At 39.1% G+C, this 27,849-nt stretch overlaps 1 protein-coding gene across 1 annotated transcript in view; it reads right to left on the bottom strand.

Moving 5' to 3' along the window:
* PIRT (phosphoinositide-interacting regulator of transient receptor potential channels) overlaps nucleotides 1-23,329 on the bottom strand; it is a 109,132-nt gene extending 85,803 nt beyond the window's left edge. The window contains exon 1 of the mRNA XM_006898581.1: nucleotides 23,179-23,329. Coding sequence (XP_006898643.1) covers nucleotides 23,179-23,329 — 151 coding nt within the window. The remainder of the gene's footprint in view (nucleotides 1-23,178) is intronic.
* Nucleotides 23,330-27,849: the final 4,520 nt, after the last annotated feature.

Here is a 27,849-nt window from a genome sequence, read left to right on the forward strand (position 1 = left end):
TGTGTCAATTCAACTGCTTGTTTTCTCCTTCCTGCTCTGGGGCTGCTGGGTGATCCTGGAGAAAAATCACAGGACCATGCCAAATTGGTTCCATTACACATTTATGAGCTTCCCAGCCTCAGCTGGTCTCCAGGACTGCTCAGCCATCTTTTCATTATCTCCAGTTGATGTTCTCTTGCATTCCCCTGTGTGGCTTCTCCTGACCTCCATTCGGTCCACCAAACCTGTCCTCACCTTCCTTGCTACCAGCACACGGAAGTTCTAAAGAGAAAACGATGGCCATTATGTGTAATTTAGCTCATGTGTGCCCTTTGCAAATCTACATTTGTTTATGTTTCATCTCCTTACTTTTTTAAGGCATCTTTGTGGCATAGTGGTAATGTTGGTCTGATAACCAGAAGGTTGACAGATAAATCCATCAGCTTCAATCCAGAAGAAAGATGAACAGTCTCAAACATGGGTAATCTCCTTTTGTAAAGATTTACAGCTTTGAGAACCTGATTAAAGGGGTAGGGGAGGTTTGCTATGATTTAGGATGAACTTGATGACAGACAGTAGGGTTAGTGTTTGGTTTGGTGGAATATTGGGTTGTTCTGGATTTTGAACTGAAAGTTCAGCAGTTTGAACCCATTAGTTTTTCTTTAGGAAAAATATCAGTCTCCTTCCATTCGATTTATAGCCTTGAAACTCAGTGGAGGGTCCCAATATCATGGAATCAACTTGATCGCAGTAGGTTTTTGCATTCCTTATGAATGATATCAGTCTAGAGATTATAGTGTGCCTGATCCAGGTCATGGTATTCACAATTACATGCCATGACTTAGAGTTGTGGTGCTGGAAAAGAACATTGAATGTACCTGGAACTGCTGAAAGAACAAACAGGTCCATCCTGGAGAGGGTGAAACCAGGCTGCTCTTTGAAGGCAAGGATTTTGGAGGTCCTTCTTATATACTTTGGGCATGTTATAAGGAGGGATCAATCCTTGGCGTGGGATATTATGCTTGGGAGGGAAGAGGGACAGTGCAAGAGAGGAAGAGCCTGGATGAGATGGATTAACTCAATGACTGGAGTAATGGTGGTAGATGTGTCATAGACAGTGAGACTGGCTCAAGATAGAGCAGGATTCAGAGCTGTTGTACATAATGTCGCTATGAGTTACAGACAACTCAAAAATGCATAACAACAACAGCAGCATGATTATATTTGAGAAAGTAATAGATTATTCTCAGAGCTAACTCTTCTACCAATACCTCTAACTGATATCAGCCTAGAGACTAAGGTGCACCTGATCCAGGCTATAGTCTTCACAATTGCATGCTATGCATTTGAGAGCTAGACATGAATAGGGATGATAGAAAGAGAATTGATGTCTTTGAGCTGTGGTGCTGGAGAAGAGTGCTGAATATACCATGGATGTCTGGGAGAACAAACGGGTTTGTCCTGGAGAGGGTGAAGCCAGAATGCTCCTTGGAGTCCAGGATTCTGAAGCTTCGTCTGACATACTTTGGGCATGCTGCAAGGAGGTACTGGTCCTTGGAGAGGGACATCATGTTTGGGAGAGTGGAGGGATGGCACAGTAGAGGAAGGCCCTCAATGAAAGGGATCAATTCTGTGTTTGGGGTGGTGGGAATGAGTATGTCGGAGACAGTGAGATTGGCATAGGTTAGAGCAGCGTTTAGGGCTTTTGTACATAAGGTTGCTATGAATCACAAGCTACTCAATGGCACATAACAACAACAACAACCACCTTCTTCTTTAGGAAAGTTCCATCCTTTCTATATCTGTACTTTCTCTCCCATAAATAGACATGTCTGTACTTCCTCTTCTGCATACTCCCCCCGCGCCCCCTTTTCTTTGCTTCCCTCTAAAGATATGTCTTATCTTCTATGGAAGCCATAGTGAAGGACCACAAAATGGGTGGCTTTAAACAATAGAAATTTATTGCTTCATAGTTCTGAAGGCTGTAAGTTCAAGTAAACATGTTGGCCAAGATCATGCCTCCTCTAAAGTCTCTTTGGTAAGTCTCAATGGTATTTTAGACTCTTTCAGCTTCTTGGAGCCCCAGACATTCCTTACCTTCACTGACCATCCATCCACCCTCTCTCACTCTCTCTCCATCTCTGTTTTGAATTGGATAAGGACACATTACTTCTATGTGATCTCATATTAACAGATAATATCTTTAATAAAAACTCTATTTCCAAACAAGTTTGGTTATAGGCATTAGGACTTCCCCATATCTTTTTAGGGAAGCTAATTAGATTTCTAATGTCACTACAACACTCTGAGCTTGCTCTAGCCTGGCTGTCTTCAACCTTGGCTGCCCTGTGGAAACCTGTGGAGAGCTTGTAAAGCTCTTTATGCTCGGCCCTCATGCCAGATCAAATTCAGTAAGAATGCCTGGAGGTGGGATCCTGGCTTCAATATTTTGTAACGTTCCCAAGATGATTCTCATACAGAGTCAAGTCTGAGAAGCAATAATCTAGTTCCTCATCTCCTATTCAGGTCTTAGTGTACTGACATCCAACTTCTTTTTACTATGTGTGTACTGAAATTAAACTCTGAAAATCACAAAGGCTCCTTAATTCCCAAATTGCACCACATTTTTCAGACTTCAGACTATCTGACACTTATGGAGCACGTGACTCTGGGTATGGTCATACTTGAGAAGCCCACAGTCCTGCTGTTGCCTTGCTCTCTTCCATTCAGATTTCTTTTCGTTGCTCTTTTGGGTTTTTCTTCTCTGTTGGTGTTTCCATGTCTCTTCCCTAAACCGTATTTTTCTCCTGTTCATTCCTTACATATTCCTTATTCTATCTACAGTTGTCTCCTTGGCATGGGATCGCTAGTGGACTGTGGTATCCACTAGCTAACTACAGGAAAGGTGTGGTCTCCTCCCCTCCCTATCCCCTTTCTGCTCCTGGAGATCGGAGAGGTTACTTACCCAAATCATATGTCTAGTTTCTTAAACATTCATTACTTTTCTTGTGGAGCTTTGGTTCAGTGGCAGAACTCTTGCCTTTCTTAAATGAAACACAGGTTTGTTTCACGTCAGCTACTATTCATCTGTCAGTGGAGGCTTACATGTTACCATTCTGCTGATGAGGTTCCAGCAGTGCTTCTAGACCAAGATAGAGCAGAAAGCAAGGCCTGGTGATTTCTTTCTGAAAATCAGTTTGGTGTGGAATTCCTTGAAGACAAGGATCATGCTCATCTATCTTAGTTTTATTTTCTTTTAATTATTTTTTTTTGTGTGTGTACTTTCAAGTCAAATCTGACTGGTACAGGAGGAGAGTGTCCCTCCTTCTCCAGCAGAACATCTGGTGGATTTGAACCATACACCTCTGGGTCATCTATCTTTTTTTGTCTCTTCTTCTAGCACAAGTCAGTAAATATGTGTCTGATAGAACCAGACAAGATGGCAGGTGACCCAGAGAGGAAGGCCAGGGTGCTGACAGGAACAGAAGAGAGGTGGAGGGAGAAGGACTAAGCATTAGTGTCACGTGAAGGAAGTTCACATAAAGTCTTTAGTTTCTATAGTTCCACACAGTCTTCCTTGCTCTACTGTCAAGACAGAGCGCTGAGCTGGAGAGAGCCTGTGTCTGACATAATATGCTATAGAATATGGTTTTATGTCTGCTCTCTGGGAAAGAGCAGAATTGGATTATCTCCTGGCCCCAGGAAATAGCCATGTAATAGCAGTAATGGGATCAACGCACGTGGCCTGAAACAGTCTACATCCCCTGAGGGAGGAGATCATTGGGAAGAAATCTCTCTCTGAGAGTAGGTATGAGCTCCTCATGCTTGGGGATTAAAGACAGACCTGTCAAATCAGTAATGATTTAGGGAGAGGCGGGGGCAGAGGTGGGGCTGCCCTCTCAGGGTGGACCACTTTTCCCACAAGCCTTCCTGGCCAATTGTGCGACACTCCCAAAGCGCACCTGTCCTCTGTGTGCAGGCATACCATTAGCCGACCTTCCTCAGGGCACGCTGTCATCGAGGTGTGCTCTTAAGTGGATTTCAGCTCATAGGGACCCTGTAGAACAGCCCCATAGGGTTTCCTAGGCTGCGAGCTTGTGGAAGCAGATTGACAGGTCTTCTCTCCCCGTTGGTGGTGGTTCAAATGGGGCATGTTTTGGTTAGCAACCAAGTGCATACCCATTGCACCACCAGAGCCTCCTCTCCAGGTCTGCACAGCTTCTCTCCCTTTCTTCCATCCTCTCCTTCCTTTGACCCTATTACACATGCAGCATTTGCTTTTTCTTCTTTTTTTTTAGAGTCTTTTTAAAAAAGTCTTAATTTCAATGAAAATTTACAGAGACTTTGGATTTCCATTCATGCGTTGTCGCACTTTTCTCCCTGCCCACTCCTCAACACACCCCCAACCCCCGCGCCCGCCTCAGTACACTCTTTGAAAAGTAAAATTCTTTCACTGTTTTACAATCCCTCCCTCCAGGTCCACTCCACTATGCAGCCTTTGTTCTGGACTCCTGTCATGACAATAATATCTAATCACATATCCCTTTTAAACCGTTTTCTCCCTCATCAGTTTCAATGCAGTATACATTATTTATCCCATCTTTCTCAATCTCCCCCAACTCTGAGGTCAGTCCTGTTTTACAACAGTGGCACCATGCAGTATTTGTCCTTTTGTGACTGAGATATTTCACTCAGCATAATGTCCTCCAGGGTCACCATTTTGAATAATATTTCATGAGTTCCTTGTTTTTCAATACAGTGTAGTATTCCATTGTGCGAATCCAGCACAGCTTCTCTATCCATTTGTTTGTTGATGGGCACTTAGGTTGTTTCCAACTCCTTGCTTTTATGAACAAAGCTGCAATAGACATGGGTGTGCATAAATCTGCTTGGGTGGCAGTTATGGTCTCTTTAGGGTATATTCCCAGGAGTGGAATTGCTGGGTCAAATGGTATCTTTATTTGCAACTTTTTGAGAAAGTGCCATACCACCTTCCACAGTGGTTCCACCATTTTATAACTCCCACCAACAGTGAATAAGTGTTCCAGTTTCTCTACAAACTCGCCAGCATCTGTTGTTTGCTGTTCTGTTAAATTTTGCTATTCTTACTGGAGTGAGAAGATATCTCATAGTTGTTTTGATTTGCATCTGTCTTAGATCTAGGGATTTTGAACATTTCTTCATGTGTTTGTTGGCCATGTTTTCTTTGGTGAAGTGTCTGTTCATATCCTGTGCCCATTTTTTATTGGATTATTTACATTTATCTTGCTGTGGCACTCAAGTATTTTATAAATTCTATGTATAAGTCATTTATCTGAAATGTCATTACCAAATACTTTTCCCCAGTCTGTGGCTTCCCTTTTTACCCTGTTGGAGAACTTTTGGGATGTGCATAGGGATTTGATTCTTGGAAGGTCCCATTCATCTATTTTATCTTCTCCTGGTTGTAGATCATACAGCATTTTCCATCATTCAGTAGATCCTTTTGCTCTTGAGGATTTAACATTTGTGATGTCTACTTTATGTGACAGACCTGAAGACCCATAAGACATAAAAATTTGTCATTTTGCTAAGGGATGAGTTTGCATAAATTGCGCTGTACAACAGATGGACAAAAATGAATTGTCTAGCACATAGCTGAGCCTGGCCACCTGCCTAGCCTCTGCTTATTATTTCCATTAATGTACCCAGCAAATAGTTTTTCGAATACCTACCTATCTGCCAGGCCCTGTATTAGAATGCTTGGCTAGAGACACGGTGGTGAAGAAAAAGTTTCTCTGTTCCAATGGAATGTACCTGTGAGAGGAAGGAAAAATGAACAAATAATTTCACTTCATGGGCTGATTTGTTTTATGAAGAAGGTTAGGCTGGGTGATGCGATGGGCTGTGGGAGAGATGGCAGCATTATAAGGAGGGCTGCAGTGATGGGAAAGGGCAGTCATGTGAAGGGGTGTGTTTGTGAGTATTTTGAGGGAGCATTTCTGGCAGAGAGAATATGTGCGAAGACCCTTTGGAAAGATGGGTCTCTATTGCTCTGTATAAATCCATAAATGGTACAAGTGGTTATTTACTAACTGGAAATTAGAAGCATGAATTCGTTCAGAGGAGATGCCTGCCTGTCTATCTCCAAATGATAACAGTGACTGAGAACCCCATGCATGGCATCCTACTCCAACACTGGGGGGGTGGGGTGTCCCTGAATTGGAATCAACTCAATGGCAAATACCTGTTTGCTCTCTACTTTTTCATTGCTCTTTGCACAGTAACGATTATGAAGCATGAAACATGTATTTCTTTGTAAAAAGAAAGTCTTGATAAATGTAGCCAACTGTAAGTGTTGGTGGTGGTTACAGGGAGTTTCTGAAGATGTGCTAACCACTGTTAAAAAGCAGGACTGACAAGGGGGTTCGGGAGGAGAGCAGGAAAAGGCAGATAGATAACGAACACTGTCTTGGAACAGATGATGGAGAGAACTGTTTAAAAAGAATGTATGATTAGGCATTATCTGTAAGACAACGGCCCAGAATGAGAGGTACATTGCAAAGAGGACTGGGAGAGGGGGAGGAGAGGGAAGAAATTATGCAACAATGAATGAATATTAAAAAAAATTAACTGGGGGAGGGAGAAGGGAGAGAGGAAAGGGAGGAAAATGTGCAATAATAAATCAATAGAAATTCAATTTTTCTGCAAACTTTTGTTAAAGTCACAATTAAATTTACTTGAATTTGAGAAAAGATAAATTGTTGGAGATAAAGAATTTACTAAGGTTAGATAATGTTTCTCTTCCAAAACAAAATTAAAACATATTAAATATATATTTTAAAATTTAAAAAAAATCACAGTTAAAAATTATTATTAAAAAAACAAAAGACACTAAACAACAGCAACAAGGAAGATGTGTTAAATGTGGCAGTTTTTGAAGCTCATGGAACACGTTCCTCAGAAAGACTCAGGGTAGTCTCAAGCTGCTGGTTTGCATGTCCAGCATGAAAACCACGTTGAGTGTGAACATCTTGATGCCACCCGAGATTGCTGCGCTATTTTCGCGTCTTGCATCTATGTTTCATGAGTAGTAGGGCCATTAGCAGATGTTCTGAGGCCATCCACTTAGGGGACAATGAACTATGGTTAATAGCGTCAAACCAGCAAGCAAGAGAAGCTTTACCATTAACTAACTGTAGGTTTACGGATGAATAGCTCAATATATTTGGGCTTCAGTTTTCTTCTCTGTGAAATGTAGATTTTAGATGAGATTAGGGATAATAAATATGTCATGGATGTTCCCTCTGTCACCTAGCAGCCGGAATGGACGGTGCCATGTGGCCATCCCAGGCCTAACTGGCCCTTACCCAAACCAATATTGTTCACATATTTATTCCAGATTTAATCGGTGAGAGGGAGAGGGATTGAAAGGGGGAAAAAATTTACTTTTTTCTGAATAAAAATATTCATTTTTTTATATTCTTGTTCTCTAGTTCTCTTTATTCCACTTCTTAAAAGTCCTATTAAAACTTAAGTATAGATAATAAAATATATGTCTAGTTCTGAGCAAAAAGCAATACAGCATGAAATATTTAGACTGAGAGTTTTTGCTGACTGGGGCTGCGTGAGCTCATCACCCCAGGCTTTGGGAGAGATGAGTCCCACCAACAGGAAGTGCTTTTGAAATTTTCATTGGTGGGTTCACAATGGTTTGGTGGGAGCAAGATAAGTGTGACTTACCTGCTTTCTCTCAGCGGTGTTCTCAGTGTTTCTTTGGGATCAGCACTCCTCTGCCCTAATGTTTGCCCTTCCCAGAGCTCACCAGGGCGGACTCTGCTGATGGATCCCAGCACACCTTCCTGCAGGAACGAAGAAGTCAGAACTGTCTGACTAGCATGCATGTTTGACAGTAGCTACTTATCATGATGTCCCCGCGGAGTGAAATAGATTTGGACTCTACTGAATATTTACTAGATTCTATCTAGGGCAGATGAATGACAGACTAACCAACTTGAATCACCAGAAAGCCAGAACTGAGAGTCGTGGACCCTCAGTGAATTCCCAGACTTGAGCCAGTTAATAGATCCAGTTAATAATCCCTCCAACATGGGGGAGGCTGTGTTCCCTTAGGGAAGAACCTCACTACATTGCCAAAAGAGTCTGCTGTTAATCTTTCCCCCATCCTTGCTCAAGGCATCTATGACCTTTTTGAGAGTGACTATTTAATGGGGAAATGGAAATGACCAGACTTTTTGATGATTACTGGACACTAATTCTGAATTAGCAGAAGAAGGGGCAATCTGCCCCCATGCAATTAACAGCTGCTGAAAACCCCTAGGAAGGTCAACCCCTAGGTTGGTTCTGACTGAACAATACAGAACAACAACAACAACAGTTCTGAATTAACTTTTAGTACATGGTGGTCTTTAAGTACCACCATGTCCTGTGACCAAAGTAAAAGAAAAACTACAGGAACTGAATTCTGACATGATTACTAATGGCACAGACTCTTAAGGAAAGAAGAGATTATAATAGAAGATCCTAGACAAAGTAGGAGATAAACATGAAACAAAACTAAAAATAAAAATGGCCAGGCTTGCTGATCTTATATGGACTGCTGGAACACCTGAGACAATGGCCTTTAGTGACCCTTAGAGCTGGAAATAAATACCGTCCCATGGTTCAACTTTCAGCCATGCAAAGGAGAGGCCTATGGAGTTGTGGTGTTGGAGAAGAGTGCTAAATGGCATATGGACTGTCAAAAGAACAAACAGATATGAGTTGGAGAAAGTGCTACCATAATGTTCCAAAGTTGATGAAGCTTCCTCCCGCATTTCCTGGACGTGTTAGGAGAAGCTAGGACATTGTGTTTGGATAAGTGGAGGGTTAGCCAAGGAGAGAAAGATCCTCAATGAGATGGATTAACACAGTGTCTGCCGCCATGGACTCTAATGTGTTGCGGATGATGAGGATGATGCAGGACAAGAGAGTGCAGATCAATTGTTCATGGGGTCACTACAAGTTGTATTCAACTCAATGGCACTTAACAACCACAGCATAAGGTGAACAATATTATTCTGTCAAGGAGCTGCTTCTGCAAGTACCTTAGTCCAAAAGCACACAATCCATGTATAGCCATTTTTCTATTGTGGTATTTTGGTTCCCTCTCTTTTGGACTTTTTCACTTTTGAAAAAAAATTATTTTATATTGGTTTGCATAAAAATTTCATATATATTCTGTTCTACATTTTCTTACATTCACATTGTGTTTCATGCCATCATTCCCACACGTCATGTTTTAGAAAATGAATCACCATTGAACCATGCCCACAATTACTCCACCTCTAGTAAGATTAAAGGTTTTACAGGTCATAGTCTAAGGAAACCCTCCCCACACAGGAGCAGGGCTGTGTCATATTTCACTCTTAATCTTCTTACAACTATTTGGTTTATCAGGTCATGGACAATCATTCCTTGCATGTATTTTGAGAGGACACAATTCAATCCATAGAAGAAAAAAAAGGGAAGCCCTTGCCCAGGGATAAGGCTTAGAAGACAGGAAAGGAAAGGGAAAAAGGATGGATATACATGAGAACCATAAGGAAGAAGTGTGATGTGTACTGTTAAAATAATGTATTGTAATTAATGTCATAAAACCGAATGTGTATTAATGTTTGAACGGAAAATTATTTGCTCTGTTAACTCTAATGCAAAGAACAATAATAAAAGTTATATATACATATGTTTTTGTTATGTACTGTCCAATTGGAACCCACCCATAGCTGACCCTCCAGTAGGTTTTCAGAGGCAGTAAATTGCATGAGAGGAGATCTTTCTCCTTGGTAGATTCAAACTGCATTCCTTCAAGTTGGTAGCGCTTGGCCACTAGGTGCTTTCAAACTGACTCTAGCTCACAGCAACCCCATGAACAGCAGAACAACATTCTTCCTGATCTTGCACCATCCTAACAATCTCCTCTGTGCTTAGGATCATTGCTAAAATCACTGTACCAACCCAGCTACTTGAGAGTCTTTTTTTTCTTTGCTGACTCTCTACTTTCCTTTTCAAGGACTGGCACCTCCCAACATGTACAAAGTATGTGAGATGAAATCTGACCTCTAATAAGTGCCTTGACTACACTTTTTCGAAGACAGATTTGCTTGTTCTTTTGGAAGTCCATGGTATATCGAATACTTCTGGCTAATACCATAATTCAAACACATTGATTCTTCTTAAGTCTTCCTTATTCATTGTCCAACTTTCATGTACATATGAAGTAATTGAAAATATCATGGCTTAAGTCAAGCATACTAAAATCTTTACAGTGATATCCTTGGTCTTCAACATTTTAAATTGGCCCTTGACAGCTGATACGTCCAATGCTATACACGTCATTTTATTTCTTGACTGCTGCATGTTGATCGTGGATTCAAGTAAAGTAAATCCTTGACAACGTCAATCTTTTCTCCATTTATCATCATTTTGCCAGCTTGATATTTTGGTTTTCTTGATATTGAGGTATAATCCGTACTGAAAAGTGTCCTCTTTGATATTTCTCACTGTTTTCTCAAACTCAAACTCAAACTCACAACTAGGAGAAAACTGTTAATCTTTCTCCCTGCAGAGTCATTGGTGGATTGGACCCACTTTTAGGTCAGCAGTGAGACTTGCTATGAGCTTATGCCATCAGAGCTCCAGTTATCTTCAATTCCCAAAAGTAAGGTTTATGTCATTTGTATAATGCATGTTGTTCTTCTTTGTTATACAGGGTTGCCATAAATTAGAATTAACTTGAGGACATTAACTTAACTACTCATGTGATGAGAGTTACACATAGAATGAACCGAAGAGTCAAATTAATGAATTCACAGCCCCACAACAATGAACTTCTCCAGCGGTCTGTTTATGGTAACATTTCAGTTGGTATTCTATCAATTCACAAAGACTTGTTTTTTTACTGATGTGTTCTGTGAAGCATTAACTCCTTTCTTGAGTACCGTCTTATCTTGATTATACATATCGGCCAATTATTTTAGGATAGTGACTTTGTACGTTCCTTCCATCTTCTTTGATGCTTTCTTTGTCATTCAATATTTTGGATATAGAGCTTTTCAAGATTGAAACTTGAGCATTGGATTCTTTGATTCAGTTCTTTCAGCTTGATAAATGCCTAATGTTTTCTAACTCCAGGTCTTTGCACATTTTATTTACTTTATCTCCACAAATTGCCCTTTGATGTCATCTGTTCAGCACTCTTATTTCATCATTTCTTCCTTTCACTTTATCATCTCTCTGTTCCAAAGAACTTTTCAGAATGTCTTCTGACATCTATTTTTGTCTTTTCTTTCTCACCTTTTTATAAACTTTTTGCTTTATTCATGTATGATGTTCTTTATATCTCCCACATCTCATATAGTTTTTGGTTCAAGTTCTTTTTTGGTATGGTTTGAGGAGAAGTTTACAGAGCAAATTAGTTTATATGTTTTGTTTCATAATTAATTATTATACAATATAATATTTCCCTACTCCCTTTCTGTAAATCTCATTTCCATTAATATCTATTTGCCTTGACTCTCTGCTTATGTATCTGCTATTGATGACATTTCTTGCATAACTAACTTTCTGTGTATTTCCTGTCTTTAGCAATATTGTGTTAGTCATCTCCTTACTGCATATTGCTTTCCCCTTTACCCATCTTAATATGTGACTATTATCTATTTATTAATTTTTGCTTCTCCTACACTTCCTTCACATCCCTGGTAACCACCTCAAAATGATTCTTTTGGTGTGTGGATCTGTATTTAGTTTTTAACAATAATAGTAGTCATACAATTCTCTCCTTTGCTTTGGTTTCTTGGCCCTGTAGTGCAATATTCAGTCTCATCCGACATCCATCTCGGTCTTTTCTTCCTCTTTTGTCTTTATAGTGACCTTTTGCATTCTTTGTGGATGATATTCTTGACATCCTCCTACAGCTGTTCTGGTTTTCTTTCATTAGTGTTCAAGGCCTCAAATCTGTTCCTGAGACAGTTTTTAAATTCAGGTAGAATAGACTTACAGCCAAATTTTGATTGTTGTACATTTGATTTAACTGTTTTTAGTTTTAGTTTGAACTTGCATATGAGTAGTTGGCCCTTTCCACAGTCTGCAATTGGCCTAGTTTTCACAGCTGATACTAAGCTTTTCCAACTATTCTTTCCATAGATGTAACTGATCTGATTTCTGTGCATACCATCAGGTGAAATCCATGAGTGTAGTACAGTTTGCACTTATTTTTCTTAAAAAAGGTAGTTGCAGTCAAATGCTCTACCACTGGAGGATCTGGTGTGAAAAGCAATGTATTCAAATTTTTTAAATAAACTAGCAATAAAAATGTAAAAATAGACTGTATATGGATGATTGTATGACTACAATATAAATGAAAGATTGTATAAAACAATGTGTATGGATGAAACATACTGTAAAGGTCTTCTTAAATAAAAATAAATTAAAAATATTAATCCCCCAAATAACAACAAAAAAGGTATTTGCAATGAATTAATCATTGATTGTATAAAATTCTATCATTCTATCTCCAACCTCATTTGCATCACCATGTCCATGTTTTCCGACTACTTCTTATCTCTTTTCTGACTACTTTTTCCCTGCTTCCACCTTTTACATTCCAGTAATCCATTATTATTAATGCTTCTTGGTTGCATGTTCAATCAATTTCTGACTGCAAAAGTTGGTAGAAATAATCTGTTTTCTCCTCTTTGGCTCTGGTTGTTGGTGCATATATTTGAATGATAGTGGCATTCACTGGATTTTCTTGCATGCATATGAGTATTATCCCGTCACTCACAACATTATATTTTAAGATGGATCTAGAAATGACAAATTGTAGCTAACCTTGAGAATAAGGGGAATCCTAGAATACTTGATTATACTCATGCAAAAACTTGGACTAGAAAGTAGTCCTCAGAACAAAGCAAGGAAATATTGCATGGTTCAAAATCAGGAAAGGAATGTGTCAGGAATGTATCCTGTCTCCATATCGTTTCAATCTGTATGCAGAACAGATCATCTAGGAACCTGGACTTTACGTGGAGGAATATGGCACCAGGATTAGAGAAAGACTCATCAACAACCTGCATTATGCAGGTGATACAACTTTGCTTGCAGAAACTGATGAAGACCTGAAGCATTTGCTGCATAAGGTCAAGGGCTGTAGTCTTCAATAATCACTGAAGCTCAACATCAAGAAAACAAAGATTCTCACCACTGGGCCAATTGGCAGCACCATGATAGATGGAGAAGAGATTGAGGTTTTTAACAATTTCAGCTTAGCTGGCTCCACAATCAACACTCTTGGCACCAGCAGGTAGGAAATAAAAAGATGAATTGCTTTGGAAAAATATGCTGTCTGAGACCTCTCCAAAGTGCTAAAGAGCAATGATGTCAGTCTAGACACTAAGGTATACCATGGTCTTAGCAATTATTTGCTATGCATCAGAGAGTCGGACGATGAATAAAGAGGATAGCAGAAGAATAAATGTCTTTGAGTTGTGGTGCTGGAGAAGAGTCTTGAACATACTATGGACCATCAAGAGAACAAACAAGTTTGTCTTAGAAAGGGTGAAACTAAGTTTCTCCTTGAAGGCAAGGATTTTGAAGTTCTGTCTCACATTCTTGGGGCTTGTGGTCAGGGGGACTGGTCCTTGGAGAAGGACATCCTGCTTGGAAGGGTGGAGGGACAGCACAGGAGAGGGAGACCCCAAATGAGATGGATTGACACAGTAACTAGGGCAATGGAGTAGGTGTCTCAAAGTCAGTGAAACTGGCTCAGAGCTATTGTACATAAGGTTGTTATACCTCACAGGTGACATGACAGGACATAACAACAACAGTCATACAAAGATATGTCCTTTTGTGTCTAACTTATTTCGCATAGCATAATGTCTTATAGATTCAACCATGTTATGCAGTGCTTTGTGAATTCTTTACTATTCTTTAGTGTTGCGTGTTTCATGTTGTTGTTAGGTGCCGTAGAGTGGAGCATAATTCATGGCAACCCTATGAACACCAGATATGAACCCTACAATCCTATTCTATGCCATCCTCACCATCTTTAACACAGTTGAGTCCATTGCTGCAGTCACTGTGTCAATACATCTCATGAGGGTCTTCCTCTCTTTCAGTGACCTTCCACTTTTCCAAGTATTATGTCTCTTTCCAAGGAATAGCCTCTCCTAGAAATGTGCTGTAAGTATGTGAGGAAAAGCTTTGTCATCCTTTCCCAGAACAAGCAATCTAGCTGCACTTTCTCCAAGATATATCTGTTTGTTCTTTTGGCTGTCCATGGGATATCCATTACTCTTCTGCAATACTGTAACTCAAAGACATTGTTTTTTAATTTGGTCATACTAATTCATTTTGGGGCTCTCAGATGCATAACAAGTGGTTGAAAAGACCATGACTTGAATCAAGTGTATCTTAGTCTTCACACTGGCATAATTGCTACTCCTATTTGTAAGGTGACTTGCACAATGCGATATGTCTCCTAATCTCCTGACTGCTGGTACCAAAGGTGTTGATTATGGATACAAGAAAGATCAACTCATTGACAATTTCACTATTTTCTCCATCTATCTTTGGGCATGTTGTAAGGAGGGACCGGTCCTTGGAGAGGGACATCATGCTTGGGAGGGTGGAGGGACGGCGCAGGAGGGGAAGACCCTCTATGAGGTGGATTGATTCAGTGACTGGGGTAATCAGGATGCGTGTGTTGGAGATGGTGAGATTGGCACAGGACAGAGCAGAGTTTAGAGCTGTTGTACATAGGGTCGCTATGAGTCGCAAGCTACTTGACGGCACATAACAACACAACAACATCATGATGTTGCTTATTATTCCAGTGGTGAGGATATTTGTGTTCTGGATGTTGAGATGCAATCCATATTGAAGGTCTTTGATTTTTCTGCAACAAATGTTTCAAGTCCTCATCACTTTCAATACATATCAAATTTCTTCTTGAGATCATCTCTAACTCTAGGTGAGATAGACTCAAACTCATACATTGACTTTTGTTTCTTTTTTTTTTCCTACTTCAACTTGGCCTTCCATGTGAACAATTAATGGTCTGTTACATGATCGGCCCCTGGTCTTGTTCTGACTGATGTCATTGAATAGCTTCATTGTCTTTTTCCACATATGAACTTGATTTGATTCCTTTATTTTCTGTCTGGTGAGGTCCACTTGCTCTTTTTTTTTTTTAATTTGAGATGAACAAGTCACCCATAATACAAAATTCTACCGTACTATATCTGAATCATTTCTAGTAGTAGTAAGACCATCTTTTCCAATCTCCAATTCTTGTATGCTTTCAACCTTTTTATTCTAATCATGAGTTATTGTCTGTCTATCTTGCTTGCATACCAATAGATGGTATGCAATAGATATATACCAATAGATGGTATGGCGTTAGGATTGGTGGGCGATCTATCAACAATCTGCGTTATGCAGATGAGACAACAATAGATGGTATGCAAGCAAGATAGACAACAACTCATGATTAGAATAAAAAGGTTGAAAGCATGCAAGAATTGGAGATTGGAAAATATGGTCTTACTACTACTAGAAACGATTCAGATATAGTACGGTAGAATTTTTTATTATGGGTGACTTATTCATCTCAAATTTAAGAAAAAAGAATAAGGCCCCCAGAATAGATGGTATACCAATTGACATATTTCAGCTAACAGATGCTGCCGTGGATGTGCTCACCAAGTTGTGCCAAGAAATCAGGAGAACAACCACTTGGTCAACTCACTGGAAGAGGTCTATATTTGTTCCCATCCCAAAGAAGGGTGACCCAACTGAGTGAGGAAACTACAGAACAATATCATTGATTTCACATGCAAGCAAGAATCTACTGAAGATTATCCAAAAACGACTGGAACAGTACATCAGCAGAGAACTGCCAGAAGTCCAGGCTGGGTTGAGAAGGGCTCATGGAACTAGGGATATTGTAGCTGATGTTACATGGATCTTAGCTGAAAGCAGAGAATACCAGAAGAATGTCTATCTGTGTTTCATTGATTATGCAAAGGCATTTGACTGCGTGGATCATAACAAACTGTGGTTGACTCTGAGAAGAATGGGAATCCCAGAGCATTTGATTGTGCTAATGCGAAACCTATACTTGGACCAAGAGGCAGTTGCTAGAACAGAGCAGGGCAACACTGCATGATTCAAAATTGGGAAGGATGTACGCCAGGGATGTGTCCTATCTCCAAACCTTTTCAACCTGTGTGCAGAGCAGATTATCTGAGAGGCTGGGCTCTATGAGGAGAAGCGTGGCATTAGGATTGGTGGACGATCTATCAACAATCTGCATTGTGCAGATGACACAACTTTGCTCGCTGAAACTGAGGAGGACCTCATGCACTTACTGCATAGGGTCAAGGACTGCAGCCTTCAGTATGGACTGAGGCTCAATGTCCAGAAGACAAAAATTCTCACCGCGGGACCAATCGGTAGCATCAGGATGGATGGCGAAGAGATTGAGAGTGTTCACAGCTTCAGTTTGCTCGGCTCCACGGTCAACACTCTTGGCACCAGTAGCCAGGAAATAAAAAAAAAAACGTATTGCGATGGGAAAGTCTGCGGTTAGGGACCTCTCTAAAGTACTCAAGAGCAACAGTGCTCTCTGGAGACTAAGGTGTGCCTGATATAGGCCATGGTTTTTGCAATCACTTGTTATGCATCAGAGAGTTGGACAATGACTAGGGAGGATAGAAAGAGAATTGACGCCTTTGAGCTGTGGTGCTGGAGAAGAGTATCGAATGTACCATGGACTGTCAAGAAAACAAACAGATTCATCCTAGAGAGGGTTAAGCCAGGCTGTTCCTTGGAGGCAAGGATTCTGGGGCTTCGCTTGACATACTTTGGACATGTTGTAAGGAGAGACAGGTCTTTGGAGAGGGACGTCATGCTTGGGAGAGTGGAGGGACAGCGCAGGAGGGGAAGACCCTTTATGAGGTGGATTGATTCAGTGACTGGGGTAATTGGGATGGGTGTGTCAGAGACAATGAGACCGGCATGGGATAGAGGACGGTTTAGGGCTCCTGTACATAGGGTCGCTATGAGTCGCAAACGACTCGACGGCACATAACAACAACAACAATCTTGCTTGCATACTTGCTCAGTTTCTGACTGCAGAAGTTGGTGGCAACATTACATTCTTCATCTTTGCTTTTAGTGGTTTATGTGTAAGATTCACACAATAATCATACTAAACAATATTACACTTTAAAAATAGATCTTGAAAAATGTATTTTGATGATAATTTTTTTTGTTGATCCAATTTCTCTTTCCTAACATAGAAGATCATAGTTCATTTACATTCACTCATGCCTAGAATTTCAATCTTTACATGTTTCATTTCATTTTGATAACATTCAATTTTCCTGGTCTTTTACTTTGTATAGTTTGTGCTCTGAGTATTTATTAATGGATATTTTCAACTGTGTCCTCTCATTTTGATTCGAACCATATCAGCAAATGAAAGCTCCAAAAATTCTGCTCCATTCACACTGTTAAAGTAGATTCTACTTTGAGGAGGCAACATTTCCTTAGTCGTGTTTTTAGCACTGCCAAAAGAACAAACATGTTATGTCTTGGAAAAGGTGCAGCTAGAGTGTTCCTTGGAGGCAAAGTTGGCAAAGCTTCATCTTTCCTACTTTGGACATGTAGCTAGGCAAGGCTGTTTCTTGGAAAGGGACATTATGGTTGTAAAGACTGAGGATTATAGAAGGAGAAGAAGATCCCCAATGAGATGGCCTGACACAGTGATTTCTGCAATGGGCTCTAGAGTGTCAGAGATGATGAGGATGGCACAAGGATAGGGTGAGGTTCAAGTCCGCTGCTCATAGGTCACTATGAGTCATACTCAATGCGATAGTATCTAACAACAGCAACAACAGCAGCAGCAGCATTGAAGGACTTATCTTCTGGTACTATAACAAACACTATTGTTTACAAGGTTTTCCATTTCAGAAGTAGACCAATCCTGTTTTCTAATTTGTCTTAGTTTGGAAGCTTCACTGAAACCTGTCCACCATGAGTGACCCTTCTGGCATTTCAGATAGTGGTGTCCTACTTTCCAGCATCATAGCAACATGAAAGTGACCACAGTACAATAAATTAACAATTGTAGAATTTAGTTTCTGGCATGCTGCTATTTATGTGCATGTTTGTGTAGCAGAAAATCATGAGGCATGCTAGAGAAAGATCTCTTAGACCTTTTCCTTGTTGCCATATAATTTTTTTATGGGAAGATAATCTTCTGTTTTATTTATTTTTGCTTATCTAAATTTTTTTATGCCATATCATATAAAAGACAATCACTGAAGAAAACGTTGGGTGTTGGGTTTTTAAAAAATATATATGAGAATGTACTTGATAACCATTAAATTGTATTGATAGCAACCTAAGAACTAGAACTCAGGGAACAGACCTAGAACCTGGATGGAATAGAAAATCTACTTTTCAGGATTGTACAATTTTAGTATTGGCTTGATAGTTGAAAATGAGGTAAGAAATAAACCTGTATCATAAGCTGGTTGACATCAAGTTGACTCCAACCTTACATGCCAGGGTAGTCTTGTAGCGTTTTCAATGCTGATTTCTTGCAAGTTGCTCACCAGGCACTCTGAGGTACTTCTGGATAGACTCCAATCTCCAGTTTTTAGTTAGCAGACAAATGCATAACCTGTTTGCATTGTCTAGGTAGGCAGAGGATCTGCAAACAATTGTGAAATGTTGATTTATGTGAATATGTCAAATGGTATAAACTATTAACATGAATTTAGTTGAACTTCACAAGCTAGCACTGTAATACAATAGCTTTGCCATGCAAGGTTTGACAATGAGTGTACTTTAGAAATCAAGATTCTTAGCTTTAAAAAAAAAGTCTTAGCTTTGAATCCTGGCTCCCACAATTACTTGCTGTCAATCAATCTAATACCTACATTATCAACTCAAACTTGTTAATATATTTAGGTAATGGCATTAGATATGGACATCAGCACACACTTTTTTTAATAAATAGTAAATATCTTTTAATGATTCTGTTTTTGTCATAAAACCATTACAATTAGTTTTTATAATCACTGGAATAGAAAAATACTCATAATCTTAGCAGTATAGTATAGCCATCTAGAGCAGTTTGTTGTATATTTTTGTCTCTTTTAATATACAGAATCCTCTTTTCATAAGTGATTGTGTGTTCTTAGGTGCCATTGAGTCAGTTCTAATTCTTTTAATTTTATATTGATATATTTACAAAGTTCAAATACATTGTTTTTCACACAAGATCCTTCCCATTTCCTTCGCCCTCCCACCCATTGAATTGTGCAACCCTATGATTAACATCCCCCCAACCAACCATCCATCCTAAGCCCTATGCTTCAACCCCTGCACCTTGGATCCTCATACTTATTCTACCATAATGGTTTTTTATAGTATTTGTCCTTGTGGGACTGAGTTAGTTCACGCAGCATAATTCTCTTCAGTCCCTCCCAAGTTAGGCAGTAAGAGAAATGCAAATCAAAACCACAATGAGATACCATCTCACTCCAGTAGCAGTGGTAAATTTAACAGGACAGCAAATAATGAATATTGGAGAAGATGTGGAAAGACAGGAACTCTTATACATTGTTGGTGGGTTCGTAAAATGATACAACCACTCCAGAAGGCACTTTGGTGCTTCCTCAAAAAGCAGAACATAGAAATTCCATATGACCCAGCTATTCCACTGCTTGGAATACATACACCCCAAGAAAAAGAGAATTGATTTTCAAATGGAGACTTGTACACCAATGTTCATAGTGGTGTTATTCACCATCACGAGATCATGGAAACAGCCCAGATGTCCAATCACAAACGAATGGATTGAGAGTTGTGGTATATTCATAAAATGGAATACTACGCAGCACGCAGGAGCAATGATTTTGTAAATTACTATCTAACTTGGGAGTCAGTTCCAATTTTGATGACATTTTTTAACAGCAGGACAAAATATTCTCTGGGCCTACTTTATCTTCTATGGCTTGCATCAGACACACTTTAGTCTTTAAACTAACACTAGCTCTTTAGAACTTGGGAGAGATCCTTGATAGCAGATTTTCCCAATGCAACACATCTTTTGATTTCTCTCTCTCTCTCTCTCTCTCTCTCTCTCTCTCTCTCTCTCTCTCTCTTCTTTCTTTCTTTCTTTCTTTCTTTCTTTCTTGACTGCTGCTATCATGGGTATTGATTGTGGATCCAAGTAATATGAAATATTTGACTACTTTAACCTTTTCTCCATCTATCACCATGTTGTTTTTTGGCCCAGTGATAAGGATTTTTCTTTTCTTAATGTTGAAATAGAACTCATATTGAAGGTCTTTGACCTTCTGCTGTAAATGCCCCAAGTTTTCTTCATATTCAGCAAGCAAGACTGTATCTTCTGCATAAAACAAGTTGTTGATGAGTCTTGCTGCAATCCTGATACCACATTCTTCTTCATAAAGTCTATCTTCTTGAATGATTTCTCAGCACCCAGATTGAATGAATAGGTATGGAGAAAGGATGTAACACCAACTCATACTTTTCCTGATTTTAAACCATGCAATATTGCCCCATTGTGTTCAAATGACTGCTTCTTTGTACAGATTCCACATAAGCACAATTAAGTAATCTGGAATTCTGATTCTTCTCAATGTTATCAATACTTTGTTATGACACACACAGTGAAATGCCTTTGCACAATCAATGAAACATAAGTAAACATTTTTTCTGATATTTCTTCTTGTCTTTGACTTGTGTGATTGACAAAGAGTACTGAATATACTCTGGACTGACAAAAGAGCTGACAAATCTGCTTTGAAGAAAGTGTATACAGAGTTCTTATGGGCATGAATGGTCAAATTTTGTCTCATTTGTTTTCATTGTGTGCCACTGAGTCGGAACCAACCCATAGCTGATCCCTCCAGTGGGTTTTCAGAGGCAGTAAATCACATGGAAGAGATTGCCTTTTCCCATTGGAACAGCTGGTAAATTTGCAGCTTTGGGATTGCAGCACAGCTTCTAACCACTAGGTCACTAGAGCTCCTTCATTTGTATCATTTCATTTGAATATTTTCAGGAGGAACGAGGAGAGAGAAATCATACTAGAAACAGTAGAGGGTCAGCAAAAGAGGGGAAGAAGATCCTCAATGAGATGCATTGACGCTGTGACTACCACAGTGGGCTTGAGCAGGACAGAGAGCACGAGGATGGCACAGGATAGGACAAGGTTCAGTTCATAGGGTCACTATGAGTTTTCAACTTCATGGCATAAATAACATCAATAATAGCAATAACAACAATAACCTCATCACTCCCTCTTCAGAATTCTTTCTATGTTTGAGTCTATTATTCCAGTCATTGTGCTAATCCATGTCATTTGAAAGTCTATTTCACTGACCCTCTTTTACCAAGCATCATGTGTTTCTTCAGGGACTGGCCCTTTTTAATAACATGTCCAAGGTACTTGAGATGAAGGCTAACCAACCTTACTTCTAAGGAACATTTTGGCTCTATGTATTCTGAAACAGACTTCTTGGTTCCTCTGGAAGTTTATATTTAACATTCTTTGCCAACATAGTAATTCATGTTGTTGTTATGTGTCGGCGAGTCACTTGCAACTCATAGTGACACTGGGTACAATAACCCTAAACCCTGCTTTATCCCTTGCCAATCTTATTGTCTCTGACACGCCAATCTCCATTATCCCAGTGATGGAATCAATCCACCTCATAGAGGGTCTTCCTCTCCTGCGCAGTCCCTTCACCCTCCCAAGCATGATATCCCTCTCCAAGGACTGGTCCCTCCTTGCAACATGTCCAAAGTATGTCATACAAATCTTCAGTAGTATTTAGGATAGACAGAGCTTGCAAGCCAATCTAAAATAAAAATTTAAAAAGAAAGTCCTTAACAAAAAAAGTGCAGACTCAAATAAGTGGATACATTTTATTGTATCTTAAAAATTATTATCCACTTGGCCTCATTTCTATAGCTGGGCAACTCTTAGATGTTCCTCACCATTTTGTTGAACAGTTTCTTTTTCAGAGATACAGATACCATCTAAATTTTTTTTCTCTCTCTCTCTTTTTTTTTGTGTACTAGCTTTTGACTGGGACTTGTTGAGTTAAAGCAGCTGAGTTCTACATGAGTTCAAGGTAATTCTATTTAAAAACGTGCTTCAATTTCAGAGCTTGAGATACTGAACAAGTAACACCTGCCCTTATCTGAACCCTATGGATGTGGTTTTTTTTCACCCAAGAAGTGTTAGATTTCAACAAGAGACCCACTCTCCTGAAAAAGGACTTGGATGGGGAGTAAGTCTACACAAACCCCAACTTTTAGGGGAAACCCAGAGTAACAGCCTTGATTATTTTCTGAAAGACTACTTAAAATAGTGTGGCCTTTGCCAATTCCTTTCCATTTACCCACCATTTATCAGTGTGAAGCTTTCTCTTTCCAAAAAGCCTGACCCGAGTTCTACACTGATTTAATTGAAGTCATTCTACATGCTTTTTTAGATTCTTTTGCAACAACAGCGTGACAGTGTTCCTTCAGAGTGATGCCATTTTCTAGAATGTCAATAGTCTGGTTGCTGAGAATGGTTTAATTCTTGAAATAGAAGCAGCCAAGAGCCAAAGACATAGTTCTTCCATCTTCCTGACTCATTGTCCAGCTTGCCCTTGCATATGAGGCAACTGTAAACAATACAGCTCGGATTAGGCACACTCCAGTCTTTAAAGTGACATTGTTGCTTGATAACATTTTAAAGAGATTTTTTACTAGCGTATTTGTCCAGTGTAATATACTATTGGATTTCTTCAGTGCAGCTCCCATGGATACTAATTGTGGATCGAAGTAAAATAAAAACCTGACAACTTTATTGTTTTCTCCACTTACCATGATGTTACCCACTGGTCCAGTTGTGAGGATTTCTGTTTTATGTTGAAGTGTAATCTATTTTTAGACACAGTTTTCATCTTAATCAGTAGGTGCTTTATATCCTAGTCACTCTGAGCAAGAAAGCTTGCAATATATCCATATTGAGTCTTATTTTTTTTCATTTTTTTTTCTTTCTTTCTTTTTTTTTTTTTTGATGGCCTGGTGATGCCGGACCTGCTCAGCTCTTACCTACTTGTAACTGGTAGTGGAACCGACCCAGGAAGCCTTGGCACGTGAGCCACCGGGCTCCGCTTTTACCGACTTCTACCTGGTACCAGTAACGGACCCGAACCAGAAAGCCGTGGCACGTGAGCCTCCGTGCTCTACCGGTGAGCTGCATCTCCAGGCCCGAGTCTTATTTTTTTTTTTAAATTATACTTGTTTACTTACAGAGTTCATACACATTATTTTTCACATCAGATCTTTCCCCTTTCCTTTTACCCACCTCTCCCTCCACCCACCAAATTGTGTGACCCTATAATTTAACACACACACACACACACACACACACACACACACACACACACAGACACACCCCTGCCATGGATCCTCATACCAGTTCTACAATAATGGTCCTATACAATATTTGTCTTTATGAAACTGAGTTAGTCCACAGCATAATGCTGTCCAGTCCCTCTCCTATTAGGTAATAATTTACAAAATCATTGCTCCTATATTCTCTTGTGTGAATGTATCATAATTTCTCAATCCATTGCATTGTCGTTGGGCATTTGAGTCTTTTTTCATAATGCTACATCTTCTCAGATTTTTTTGCACATCATACAGATTGATCAAATGTGATGAAAAGATGCTATTGTGATGCATCTTTCTTGATTTTAAATGAAATAGTCCCTTGTTCTAGTTGAATAATTATCTTCTAGTCTACATACAGGTTCCAAATGAACACAGTAAAGTGTCCTAGAATTCCTAATCTTTACATTATTGCATACAATATGTTTTTGCAATATATGCAGTTACATGCCTTTGAATTATCAGTAAAGTACAAGCAAACATCTCTCTGATCTCTCTGATATTTTTTGCTTTCAACCAAGAATCACCTCATATTTGCAATGATTTCCCTTCATCCATGGTCTCTTCTGAATCCAGTTTAGATTCCGGGCAAACTTTGTTGATGTTTTTTTGTAATAATTTAAAAACTATGTTTAGCAATATTTAATCTACATGTGGCATTAGATATACTGTTTAGTAACTTCTGCATTTTATTGGCTCAACTTTCTTTGAAATGGGCATGTGCATAGACCTCATTCTATTGATGATTACATAATTTGATGACTTCCAAGTTTCTTGGCATATATAAGTTCACATTTCCAGTATTATATCTTTGTTTGAAGCATCTCATTTGGTATTTTATGTATTTCTGGACCCTTGTTTTTCACCAATGCCTTCAGTACAGCTTATACTAACACTACTGGGTTTTGATCTACACTACCTCCTCATATGTTTGACCATGGACCTGTTCTTTTTTTTTTCACAGTGACTTTGCACATTCCTTTGGTCTTCTTTTGATGTCTTTTGGGTACATTTTGCCCCTAGATTCTTCCATTTTTAGTTTTATTTGAATTTTTCTTTAGTAATTTTAGCTTGCAGAAGGCTGAGTAGTTATTTCCTTTTTTTCTCTCTAGATCAAGGTCTTTCCATATTTCCTTTCAATTTTGGATCATCCCTTGAAATCTTCTGCTTAGCTTATTAGTTTATCCTTTCTTCCATTTCTCCCTCCATATTCCCTTATATTTTGATTCCACATTCAAGAGAAAATGTCAATCTCTTCAGATATCCATTCTGGCCTTTTCTTCCTTTCTTTCCTATCTTTATAATGACCTTTTCTTCCTTTTCATATGTAATGTCCTTCATGCCATCTTAGAACTCATTTAGTCTTCTGTCATTATTGTTTAAATAGTCAAATTCATTCTTGAGCAGGCCTCTAAATTTAACTGAGATGTGCTTAACGCTATACATTGGTTATAGTGCGCTTGTTAGAAATTTTCTTCAGCTTCAACTTGAACTTGTAAATGAACAAATGATCATCTGCTCCACAGAAAGTCCAGGCCTTACTATGACTGATAATATGAGCTTCACTATTATCTCTTTCCATAGATGTAGCAATTTGATTTCCATGTATTCCATCTGTTGAGGTCCCCATGTACAGTTGCCATTTATATAGTTGACAAAGATACCGAAAATAAATAAGTTGTTGATCTTCCAAAATTCTGTCATGCAATTCCTGCTCTTTCTATCACTACGGCCATATTTTCCAACTACTGAGATTTCTTTGTTTTCACTTGTTATATCCCATTTACCAGTGATTACTAGTGCATCTTGATTGCATACTTAATCTAGTCCAGACTGCATGCGTTGACAAGTGGTTCGGCAAATTTTACAGCAGAGTCATCTAAGCTAATCTTTCTTGTAGACATAGAGATATTATCATATTACTGACAGCATTGTATTCCAGGAAAGATCTTGAAATGTTCTTTTTGACAATAAATGTGGTACCATTCCCCTTTATCATTCGTGGCATTGTAGACCACGTAACTGTCTGATTCAAAGTTGTTAATACCACTCCGTTTCAACTAGCTAATGCCTAGGATGTTGATCTGTTCTTGTTCCATTTCAATTTTGACAATGTCAATTTTCTTAGCTTCATACTTTGTACATTTCACATTGTGATTATGAATGAATATTTGCAGCTGTTAGTTTTTAGTTGGAGCCATGCCACTTCAGAGAGTGAAGGTGCTGAAAGCTTTCTTTCATCATGTAGAGGTAGACTCTGCTTTGAGGAAGCATCTCTTCCAATTGTATTTTCCGTGCCTTCTAACCTGAGTGCCCTCCACTCTACCAACACTATACTCATGTCCTCCTACTATTGTTTTCTGGTCATTTTTTTTAAGGACTAATTCTCAGATTCTTCTTCTTACTCAGTCTTTTTCTGGACATTCCATTGACTCCTGCCCACCATGGGTGACTCTGTTTGTATTTGAAACTCTGGTGGCATAGTTTCCAGCCTACCATCAATGCACAAACCAGCACAATAGTAACAACTAACAGATGAACCATGTGTATTCAGGTTTAAATAAAATAGTATTTGTGAGTCTCTTGATTTGTCCCACATTGGATTGGATATTGGATACTGGATGATTGAATCACACTGATTTTAGGAGTACCCTTTGTAGTAAGAAGTTTGATTCAGAGCACTACAGGAAGGCTGGTGAACTAGGAAGCAGAAACTTGGCTTGTGAAAGAGAAATATTATGCAATTAGACATTGGTTAAGGAAAACCAACTTCAGAGTTGGAAACATCAGTATAACTCTGCTTTGTGAACTGCTCTGATTACCAGTTTTATTATTATTTTACTTTATTTTTACTTCTGCCCCCTAACTTTTTTTAGAAAATTTAATTTTATTAATTTTAATGAACGTTTACAGAGATTTTGGATTTCCATTCATTCATTGTTGCACTTTTCTCCCTGACACCCCTCTCCCCCAGTTCGCTTCTCTCGTTGAAAAGAAAAACTCCTTCATTGGTATACAATCCCCTTGCCCCCGCCTAGAGTGCACTCCACTATGCAACCTTAATTCTGGACTACTGTGGTAACCATAATACCCTATCATATAGTGCTTTTAAACTGTTCTCTCCCGCATCTGCTTCAATGCAGTTTACACAATTTATCCAGTTTTTCTCAGTCTTACCCCAACCCTGATGTCAGTCCCATTCTACAACAGAAATTGCCCCCTAGCTTTTTAGATTAGGGCAAATAGCTCTAAGTAATGAGATTTTATCATTGAGGAAGAGATAGGCATATTTTTAATAATTTTAAATATTTAACCTGGAGGTTAGAGTTCTCAAGTGACACAAGTGCTTGCCTTCTAGTCAAAAGTTGGTAGCTCAATCAATCCCAGTCAGAATTGCCTCCGAAAAAAGTTCTCAAAATATTGTTGTTGTTGTTAGATGCCATGGAGTCGACAATGACTCACAGTGGCCCTATGAATAGCAGATCTGAATTTTTCTCTATTCTGTGCCATCCTAACATCTCCCATATGCTCTAGTCCGTTATTACAATCACCTTATCAATTCATCTTAAGGGTTTTCCTCTTTTTTGCTGATCCTCCACCTTCCCTGGCACTATGTCTTTTTCCAAGGACTGGCCCCTCCTCACACTGTGTCCAAAGTATGTGAGACAAAGTTTCACCATACTTGCCTCTAAGGAACACCTTGGTTGCACTGTCTTCAAGACAGGCTTCCTTTTTTATTTTGGCAGCCCATGAGATCTTCAGTTCTCTTCTCCAGCACCTTAATTCAAAGTCACTGTTTCTTCTTTTGATACCTTTATTTGTTGTTTGACCTCTTTACTCCAATTTTCAGATTCATGGGGAAAGTAATTGAAAAGACCATGGCTTGGATCATTCTCACTTCAGTCTTGAAACTGACATCCTCAATCATTAGCATGTTGGAAAGGCCTTAGGCAGCAGATTTTCCCAATACAACCCATTTGTTATTTCTTGACTGCATGGTTATTGATTGTGGATCCAAGTAAAATTAAATAGTTGATAACTTCAATCTTTTCTCCATCTATTAAGAAGTTACGCATTGGTCCAGTGGTGAGCATCACCACATTCTGTTGAATCACATTTTTTTTAATAAAAGCAAATATGATTTCTTCCAGTCAGTTGGCCAAGAATTAATGGAATATCAATTGGCATGTTTCAACAAACAGATGCAACTTTGGTCTTGTTTTTTGCCAATGCCTGAGTGAAAGTTAGCAGATTTATACACCTATGGAGTATGTACAGCCCTACTTTTATTAACAAAGAGTTGCCAAGAATCATAATAATCTTGATGGC

This window comes from Elephantulus edwardii, unplaced genomic scaffold (genome assembly GCF_000299155.1).
Source record: "Elephantulus edwardii isolate Elephantulus edwardi_28Jun2011 unplaced genomic scaffold, EleEdw1.0 scaffold00233, whole genome shotgun sequence".
Lineage (NCBI taxonomy): Eukaryota > Metazoa > Chordata > Mammalia > Macroscelidea > Macroscelididae > Elephantulus > Elephantulus edwardii.